The following is a 10293-nucleotide window of genomic DNA, read 5'->3' as shown; positions in this document are numbered from 1 at the left end:
CAGCAGGTGGTGCCCTGAATTAACTCACCCACTGCTAATTGGGCAGAGCAACTGGCAGAAACTGAAAAAAACTTGCTACTGCGTACTCCAGATACTCGTACAATCTCTAAAGTAAATATGCACCCGCCAAGGTGCCAAAGAAACAAAGCACAACGGGTCTCAAAACAAATCCCCAGAGCTTAAAACAAAGGAACATTCTGGGATCCTTGTTTCGGGCGAGAATTCATCATTCGTGATGCAGGATTTGGCAGGGAGAGGGCGTCATTTTTCTTTCTTTCAGCAAATGTGTCCTTGACTATAGATTGCACGGGTTCCTTGGAAAGCTGAGCTTTTTCTGGCCACTTATGCAGAAATAACCCAAGGATTGCCGTCCCTCTTAACAGCAATCGCCTGACGTTAGAGTGCCTCCTTGTGCTGCACTGTGCAGCCTCTTGCACGAAAGGCGTCCGGCGTATTATTTATTTCGAAAATTGTTATCATAAAAAAATTTGCAGGCGCACAAGCAAGGTGAAACATAAATACCGTGTTGACTAAAGAAGAACCCTGCAAAAAAACACATAAAGACTGTTTGGAAAACAGTCGTTTCGGCGAGTAGCAAAAGTGGCTAGGGCGAAAGCTGTGCTCAACTCAGAAAGAAGGGCTGGCACCCTTCACGACCCGGAACGCGACAAATTTACGGGCGAAATTATACAGACAGGTGCCTGCACGCACGCCTGTTCCCATCTCAGCGTAAGTGCGCGTGGAATTACGCACGTCACGCCTGCAGCGTAAAATGCATTTCCTTATATTTACGTATAGCGGTGGCTGTATTAGCACTACCAATAAAATCGATAGTATTATTATTGGTTGAATTAACGGTATTTCTTTTATTATTTATTATTTAATTATAGCGGTGTTGTTAATATAAGAACTTGTCCTGCGTAGCGTTTTTGGAACATTTTTGCAGCTCCTGTGTGCTACCTTTAATCAACTTACTCTGTACTTAGCATATTTTCAGCTCGGACCAATGACAGACTAGAATGGCCTCGACCACCCCAGTGTATTGTTTGGTAATGGCTTTATGCAGTATGGGTGCAAATTCGGCTATTTTTCCTATTTATTCTCTGTTCGGTATTATTTATTGGCAAATAACATCTATTATCCCGGCTTCAAATCGATACAACTGGCGTTGCATTCTAGTGCCACGACATAGCACGAATTCAAGTTGCTGTTGGGGGGACTGCAAATAATTATTTTCCCAGCTTTTGCTCCTGGTCGCTCCAACTGCTTCGGTCGCGTTGTATGTACGACAGCCATTCGCAATATTCGACTTTCCAATAACAATATATTTTTCTCCTGTAAAACGGTTTTCACTAACGTTGTGCTTCTCGTTGCGTGTGAAAAGTTTTTCAAACAAAATTCGGCGCTGTGTTTTTCTAATTCAATCGATGCGCTAAATTCGAGGCTCTTATTTTCTTTTAAATATGTTTTCTAACAAGAGTATATTTGTCGACTACGGTTTGAAACGCTAGAAACCTGTGGCCTTCTTCGACAATTCGATGTTTTCTGTTATTCTTTCACCCCGTCACTGAGGCTGTGGTGTTAAATCCTGGCATCTTGTACCAGATTCATGCTTTTTTTTTTAGCCAAAGAGTTGCGCCCTTTAAAACGCGCAAGTTGGAACATGCGTGGGAGATGCTCGATAGAATATGAAGTGTGATTACCTTGATGTGCGTGTAAGTAAATCACTCTGAGTGAGAGTAACTTCTGCATCCACAGATTGATTTACACCAGCCCAGGCTGCACGTGGGAGAAGTGTACTGGATAGCGACGGGGTTGGAAGCACAAAATACCCTGATTTACATATGCAAAAGAGGAGTAATCCAGGAGTGGCTAAAGGCGTGCAATGAAAATGTGGGTGACACCCTCAGAGACAGTACCAGGAGTATATCGCCGATCCGCTCCCCCAAAAAACAAATTAATTGCTTCTTTTTACCTCGTCTGACCCGTGGTAGTGGATAGATTGGGGTAAAAAAAAGAAAAAAGTTTAAAACAATAATAATAATCTCAGACACTAGAACTGTAAAAAAAAAAACTGCCTTTTTCGTGATTACGTGAGACCCCCGACGGCCAACACGTCTTCGCTGCCCGCAAACCAGTTTTTTTAAAAAAAGAAGTAAATACAAATGGACATATTTACGCCTGTCGCGTTTTTTGCTCGAAAAGAGACTTCGGTGTGGGGCATTCTGTACCCGAGCGCTCTCTTTAGCCTTCAAATTCGCAATTTAAAGGCCTGGCAGGTCTAGCTCCGCTTCTCATCTTTCCAAGGTCGATAAAAATGCCATTCACGTCGCGGCTTCCTGGAAGTCGCCCAACTCTCTGGCAGCCCCCCCTCCCTCCCATTGGAGGCCCCGTGCCCTTTCCTCCCCGCCCCCACCCTGTCAATCAGCTGTCACTCAGTGCACCTGCCGCCTCGGCAGCAGAGCTCTGCCAGGCCCGCCGCCCCCGCTGCCGGCAGCCAGCCGCTCCCCTCCCCCTCACTAGTGAGCGCATTCACTGACGCCAGCGGCCAGAAGCCGACCTCCGGTTCACTCCAGAAACACATTCATTTGACACAGACATCAAACTCCCCGAAGAGCGAGAGTCCACCTCTCAAATCCCGCGCAAAACGCTCCCCTGTGTACCGTATGCAAATCCCCCCTTCATTACCATCAAGCACACAATTAAAGCGTGGCGAGGAACCACGAGGAATACTTTTCAATGTATATTTAAGCAGCCCCAGGAGGCACGTGAGCCTACATATGGGGAATTGTAAGACAAGAGATATTTTTTTTTTGGGGGGGGATATAACATGCGCTAAAGACCATGTTTGTTTTTAACTTCACGTGACAGCCTCGCATGGTGCCAGAAACAAAAACGTTTATTTATTTAACCGTCTCTGTTTTTTTCTCGAAATATTGAATTCAGTGGCTACACATTTTAAAATCGTTCTGTTGAACTTTTGTTATAATTTATTTTTAATATTCTTATGTATTTTTTGGGAAAGAAAAAAGTGAATCGTGATGATTCGCGAATGTCGACGATAACGCAATATCACAAACATGAAAGTAATCGCGGTGGGGTCTTTCGGGAAGAAGACACACATCAAAATAGTTGTGCAATAGTGTTCTTTTTCCAAACCCCACCTCGTGTGTCCTTCTGAGTGCAATGTATTTCCCATGTTATGCCGTTAGTCTGCCTCAGGAACCATTTTACTTTTTGGGGGCAGGGCGTTAGCGCGAGGGGGGGGGGGGGGGGGTGAACTCTGCTGTGGTTTGTTGTTCACTGGTAATTAGCTGTATAGCACATAATTGGGATATAATGGGGGGCCCAGAAGAATTCCATCTGCAAATGTGGTTTATTTAGGGGGGTGCGACAGACACAATCGCCCTAGCGCACAGGTGGTGGTGCGTGGAATGTGTCCGGGATCACTCGACACGTGCTCACCAATCCCCGCACTGGTACCCAGGGTTGGTTGAGCCGCAACCAGTTGGCACCAGTGCTAAGTCCTTATAAGAGGTCCTGGGAGGGAGGCAGCAACCCCCATCCACCCCACATGCAGCAAAATACACTGACCACACATAGTCTCAAGCATCCATACATGCAATCCACATATACAAAGCTGCCTCTAAACAGTTGTGAGGTCACCAATGCGCGCAACGCCTGCACACATGCAAACACGCCGACAAATGCATACATAAACTCCACACTTTCCACACAAATGTACACACTCGTTCAATACACACTTCGCCGTAACACAAACCACATCTACTGCAACTTAAACCCTGATATATACGCACGACCGACCGTACATACATGCACCCACACCTGCCACAAACCGAATCTGTTCACCACCCACAACCCACAAAACGTGCGCCTAAGCTCTGCAACCCACACAGGCATGCCTACAGAATACACTATTCTCACTCACACATATAACACACGCAACACACGCCACATATAAACATAACCGATCCGCGTCTCTCTACAGTCCATATGTAACCCATTAAACAAGCCATCACACGCAACGCAACTTTTAGAAAGGTCAAAAGTACGACGTGGACGAAGTAAAAAAAAACAAAAAAACAATGTATTATAAACCGCAGCACTCTCTTCGCAAATACTACACACCGCTGCCACACAAGCGCCCTGCACGCAAACCATGCACCAACTACATGCCCAAAAATCCACCTAACCATGCATGAAACATGCATGAACTGAAAGGCTCACGCGGGATTAACAGGTACACATACAAAGTTGGCACTGGCTCGCTCACTGAAACGGCACACTGCAGGTACATACACTACATAGGCCACTAACCATAGCCACACGCACCGCAGCAAACGCACCCAGCACGCGCACACACTCTTATACACTTGAAGCATCACCCCTTTCTGCAGCCACGACGTCCCCACGTCACCCTGCATGCAAATCAGCCATCCCACCGCCAAGCTCCCATTGGACGAGCCCTGCTCATTTAATGGCAGCGTGCGCTCTCTGTGTATGGCTGCGCTACCTCACTCCCTCTCTCTCTTCCCTCCTTCCCATCTCCTCACTCACCTCGGGCGAGGAGGGAAATCAGAGACCAAATTAGTCCAGGGCGCTCCTCCTCATCAACTTGGGTCCCTCAGCTCCGGGCCCGGGGGTCCTCTTCCGTGCTCAGGACCGGTGTGCTGTGATAGTCACCTCTGCCTGGCTCTTGCTCGTGTGACCCTCGCCTCCTTCTCACTCCCGGCGGGAGCGAACTCCCGGCCCCTTGAGCCGGCGGCGGACGCTGTCCCTTCAGCACCAAGAAGAGAAGCAACAGGGCAACGAGAAGAAAGAAGATAAAGGCAGGAGGAGTTGGGAGCTCAGGAGAAAGTGAGCCCTCCCCCAGAGGCAGAGCGTGTGCGGGGCACTTGTTGGCCGAGAGCGGCAGCAGCAGCACCTGTTGGATCCACTGCGCCCAACTTTCAGCGCGTCCAAGCAGCGCGCAGCAGCAGCCGCCTGAAAAGACAAGTTTGGAGCAGAGTTGGGGGGTTTGACGCCGCCTCAGCTCCCCTACGCCCAGAGACTCCCCTCGATTCTGGTGAGGCTGCGGACGGCTTCCTTGATTTCACTTTGTGAGAGGGGACAAGGGGCGCGCCAATGTACAGCATGATGATGGAGACGGACTTGCACTCCCCAGGGGCGCAGCCCCCGGCCAACACTGGCCAGAGCGGCGGAGGGGGAGGCGGCGGGGGCGCCGGGGGCGCCAAAGCCAACCAGGACCGGGTGAAGCGGCCCATGAACGCCTTCATGGTCTGGTCGAGGGGCCAGCGGCGCAAGATGGCCCAGGAGAACCCCAAGATGCACAACTCGGAGATCAGCAAGCGCCTGGGCGCTGAGTGGAAGGTCATGTCGGAGGGCGAGAAGCGGCCCTTCATAGACGAGGCCAAGCGCCTGCGGGCGCTGCACATGAAGGAGCACCCGGACTACAAGTACCGGCCCCGGCGCAAGACCAAGACCCTGCTCAAGAAGGACAAGTACTCGCTGGCCGGGGGGCTGCTCTCGGCCGGCGGCGGCCCCGGGGGCATGGGCGTGGGCCTGAGCCCCGGCGGAGTGGGCCAGCGCCTGGAGAGCCCCGGCGGCGGGGGTGCAGGCGGTGGCGGCTACGCGCACATGAACGGGTGGGCCAACGGGGGCTACCCGGGTTCGGTGGCTGCGGCCGCGGCGGCGGCGATGATGCAGGAGGCTCAGCTCGCCTACAGCCAGCAGCAGCAGCAGCACCACCACGCACACCACCCGCACCACGCGCACCACCACCCGCACCAGCCGCAGCCCATGCACCGCTACGACATGAGCGCGCTGCAGTACAGCCCCCTGGGCTCGCAGGGCTACATGAGCGCCTCGCCCTCGGGCTACGCGCTCTCCTACGGCGGCGGCGGGGGCCAGGGCGGGGGGCAGCCGCCGCAGGGGGGCTCGGCCTCGTCGGCCTCCGGCGCCCTGGGGGCCCTGGGCTCCCTGGTGAAGTCTGAGCCCAGCGTCAGCCCGCCGGTCAGCGGCAGCGCCGTGCACCCCTCGGCCCGGGCGCCCTGCCCCGGGGACCTGCGGGAGATGATCAGCATGTACCTGCCGGCGGGGGAGGCGGCGGAGGCGGCGGCGGCCGGGGGCCGGCTCCTGCACGGCCTGAGCCAGCCGCAGCAGCAGGCGCACTACCACCCGCACCACCAGAGCGCGGTGAACGGCACGGTGCCCCTCACGCACATCTGACCCCCGCGAAGGACGAGCCGAGCCGCCGAAGCCCGGGGCCCCACACACCGCCCAGACTGAGCCCCCTCTCAGCTGCCCCTGTCCGGGACAGTGGCTCTCAGCATGCTGGATTCCACGGACACCCCCGCCCGCACAGCCCAGAGAACTGACCCTGACGGGATCGTCTCCATCCTTTACAGAAAAGTCCCTGTAACTTATGAAGGTCAAGACACCGACTCGTCACTTCCTGGGGCGCTGGCAAGCCCCAAGAATGAAAGAACACTGTAAGAAAGAGGTGACCTCGCTATATTTCCAAAAATGCACATTTCCATATTTAGGCATCATTCATAACATCACCCCACTTTCCATCACCTGCCCTCCCCTCACACACACCTGATTTCTTAATCAGCATCCTCAAAATGCCTTCATCATAGTATATTTTTTTGTTCCCGTCTCCAGTCCTGGGCTGGTACAGTTTTTGGGGGTGTAAAAAGCAGAAACGTTCTAGACTGTGCATGAAAGTTCAGAACATGCGGTTACCCTGGCAAGGACTCCCAGCTAACAAGGGGACATTGACTGCACCCACGTCGAGCAAACACGCAAAAGACACCGAGAAGACGAGAATCAAACTTTTCAGAGCCAATCACAATGCCGTACCTCTGTAGGGCGTGGGACGCCCCCCACACCGTGCGCATTGCCCCCTTTGTACAGAACGCTTTGATGGTCCTCTTAAAAAATGTAACAGAACAATGAAAAGGGGGAAAGCACACCGCTGTTCCATTCGCCTCTTTTTTTAGAAGCTACTCTAAACTAGTTGCGGAGCTAGTTTGAATTTTAGACTGAACTTTGGTGTTTTATTGAGATTTTTTTGTACAGTATTTATCATTCATGGAAAGCAAACGTTTTATTCACTGAAGGGGAAAAACATATTGAATATACAGTAACTAGGCGTGGCCACGTTTTCTAGCTAAGATGTGCACATGTTATAATGCCATCGCTTTTGGCATTTCTTTGACCAACCTAGACAGTGTGGGAGCCTTTCTTGTTTATTACAAGCCTGACTCCGCAAATACAAACGTTAGAAATTGTGTTGACGTCAGCGCTTTCGTTTATTTATAAACTTTTATTTCTCCAGAGATCAACCACATGCCGTTTTTTTGTATAGGAAAACAAATCTGTAACTACAATTTTATTTTTATTTTCGTTTTGTATGATTTCCTGTAAATGCACTGTGAAATATTTTTTATCCCTATTATTTTAGGCGTTACGAGTGAGATTTTTCTTTTGTGAATAGTTTTGCGGGGGGAGAACATCGCCCTGCTGAAAAATAATCGTATGGATGCCTTGAATTTTGAGTTAAATAAATTTAAAAGTGGGAAAGATCACACGTTCGCTTATCTGATTATTGTGAGAGCTGACATAATGTATTGTATTGAAAGATTTATATAGCGTTACATAGCGCTTGCTACTTCATGCGGGGCACTGAAGATAGATAGATAGATAGATAGATAGATAGATAGATAGATAGATAGATAGATAGATAGATAGATAGATAGATAGATAGATAGATAGATAGATAGATAGATAACGAAAGTGCCTGGCAGAGCGAGGTAATTTCCGGGGCCCTCTGATATGCCAAGGAGAATGAATGGTGATAAAAGGAAAGGTCGATAGAAACTTAAGCAAAACCCTGAGGTACGTGCTCTCACTCATGGCTACAGGTTTGCAGCACCTGTGTGCAATCTGTATTTCAGGCATGTAGTTCATGTAGGCGCTGTGTCGCAGCAGAGTATTTGAATCTGTCGGTATGAGTATAGACATCAAAACAATCTATTTACTAAACACCAAAGATTCGCGTGAGCGCAATATTTAAAAAAACGAAGCCTTTTTGTCCAGGTTTAACGAGGGTAGCGTTCATTATTTTGACTGAGATATCCTCTTGTACTTTTCCGTGTGTGTATCTACTTCTGTATGTTTTTTATTGGCGTTATGCCAGTCTGGTGAATTAAGAATCCGTACGAATTACTTTGTCACTTATCATTTGAATCCACTTACCGCCTTGTTGTGGGAAAGATGCTGGCTTAATTCAGCACTATTCTATCATTTAAATTTACGCCCCTGAGGGAAACCCTACACATACATACACACACATGCAAATAACGGTATATTATTTCCGGCGAATTGCGCGTAAATTAGATGCGTACATTTGGTGATAAATGCGTTTTCCCCCTAAATCCATTGGACTAAAGCTGGTTTCATTTTTCTTCACATGGCTAGTCTCAGGCTCTTGGATTTTACTGGGGTGATTGGTAACCCGCACATACCCATCCTTGTTTTAGGCTTAACACAGACCCTGCATTCTACAAAGGCCACTGGCTGTCACGCGCAATTATTTCAATGCACAAACCCTGTAATATTCCCTGACTTCTAAACATTCTTTAACCGCCCTTCTTATTTAATATATGTGCAGACATAGCAACAATATTACCTGTTGGATCCATATATAGTGCTTCTCTATATAATACACAGGGTACTGTAAGAACTACAAGCAAGTATTCAAATAACTTCCAAACTGACAAGCTACAAATGTCTTTTACTCAAGTCTGCTATGGCACATGGGTGGTGGATCCCCGAATAAATACGTTTAGGGAAATTTAATATATATGTATACTGAAACAACTATTATACCAGTATAGAGATACATCTGGAATAAACTGGACACCTCATGGATTTTATCCTTAAAAAATGTCGAAAAACCGTAATGAAAACTGTACCCTGTGGGTACAATCTGTAACTGGTCACGAGGAATAACTTATTTGTTTACATCACTGAGTAGAAACCAGTTGGTACTTTCCAGCTAGCACCTTTTCAAAATAAGCTTACCATATGTTAAAAAAAGAAAGAAAACAAAAAAAGAAAGCAAAACCTTACAGGTAACTGTATCAACTAGAAAAAAAGTGGTCAGCAAGAAGTGTTATCAGGGCACGCTGGGAGAAAGACTGGGCCGGTCAACGGAAAACAGTAGCCACCCTTTGTGGTTTTGGAGTGTCTAATTCCTCAGGCATGGGGTATTTTGTGGTTTTGTGTCTAAGTTGGGGTGTCTATAGATTTAGCGCCGATATTGTTTTGTCTTTGCTTCTAAGGTTTATGTGTGAGGCAGAATCCGCGCTTTAATCGGCCGACAAACCTCCAGGGCCGTGTAAGTGAAGTATGTGTGAGTATCTCGAACCCCAGCCAAGGATAAGAATAAGTGCGTGCGGGCCCTGGATACAGTCGGATTAAACATGAAATGACTGACCGAAGGCAAGACTATAGCGCCGTCTGCGTTGCTGAGATTGTTGACGCTGAAATAAAAGAAAAGGCGCTCGGAATTATGTGAGTTGGTCTATTTTTGCATTTTTTAAGGCTTACAAATTATGGAGGCCCACAAGGCATGAACTGTGCGAAAGTGAAAATGTGTCCGTGGGGAATGCCAGAGAGGGGAGTCGTGTTCTGCGCCTGGCCGCTTTTCCGACAGCCTTTTGGTAGAACCAGAGGGACATTTTGGGTGGCATGTGTTGGTGCCAGATAGAGTTGATGCCAGTGAGATAACTCAAAGATAGGCACGTGACTATTTGGAATCTCTGCTCCTCTTTTTATATTTTTCTGAGGCTGAAAAAATGAGCACCAACACGTGTGTGTAATAAAAACACACCCCATTCATATACTATGGGCAATTCAGTCTTCGGCGTGCGCTATGACAAAGTGATCACAGTTCGCTTGACATCTGACACTGGCGATACATTTAGCAGGTGTCTCGTGTGCTCCAGTGGGCGGAAAAATCGCATTTTCTGTATGGTGATATTGCATAATTGTCAATTTGGGCTGCCCTTTTTGTAACGGCATGGCTTCGGAAAGCGCGTGATTACTCATCTTTGAGAAAAACATTCAAGAGCAAAATATTGTGTATATTCTGAAAAGTGTGTGCTTTTTCCCCCCTGCTTTGCAGAAAATAAAAAATAACTTCGCAATACCTATAAAAGAAAGCCCTTTTCTATCCCTTGACTCGGCCAGGGTTTATCACAG

The 10293-nt window shown here is 48.5% G+C and overlaps 1 protein-coding gene across 2 annotated transcripts; it reads left to right on the top strand.

The window, feature by feature from the left end:
- The first annotated feature begins 5145 nt into the window (after positions 1 to 5145).
- Positions 5146 to 7599, top strand: LOC144771775 (transcription factor Sox-1-like). Of its 2 annotated transcripts, XM_078656069.1 has the most exons (2): positions 5146 to 6132; positions 6175 to 7599. In XM_078656069.1, the coding sequence occupies exons 1-2, from the start codon at positions 5146 to 5148 to the stop codon at positions 6247 to 6249; spliced, it is 1062 nt and encodes a 353-aa protein (XP_078512195.1). In that variant the 3' UTR covers positions 6250 to 7599. The 2 variants fall into 2 exon arrangements, with proteins under 2 accessions (XP_078512195.1, XP_078512194.1); XM_078656068.1 differs by having other exon boundaries at positions 5146 to 7599.
- Positions 7600 to 10293: the final 2694 nt, after the last annotated feature.

Source organism: Lissotriton helveticus, chromosome 8 (assembly GCF_964261635.1).
Source record: "Lissotriton helveticus chromosome 8, aLisHel1.1, whole genome shotgun sequence".
NCBI classification, from domain to species: Eukaryota; Metazoa; Chordata; class Amphibia; order Caudata; family Salamandridae; genus Lissotriton; species Lissotriton helveticus.
The sequence above is the reverse complement of the archived record's forward strand: the minus strand, read 5'-3'. Positions and strand labels throughout refer to the sequence as shown.

Excerpts from the sequence above, each read along its gene's own strand:
- LOC144771775 (XM_078656068.1), top strand. The coding sequence starts at position 5,146 with ATGTACAGCATGATGATGGAGACGGACTTGCACTCCCCAGGGGCGCAG.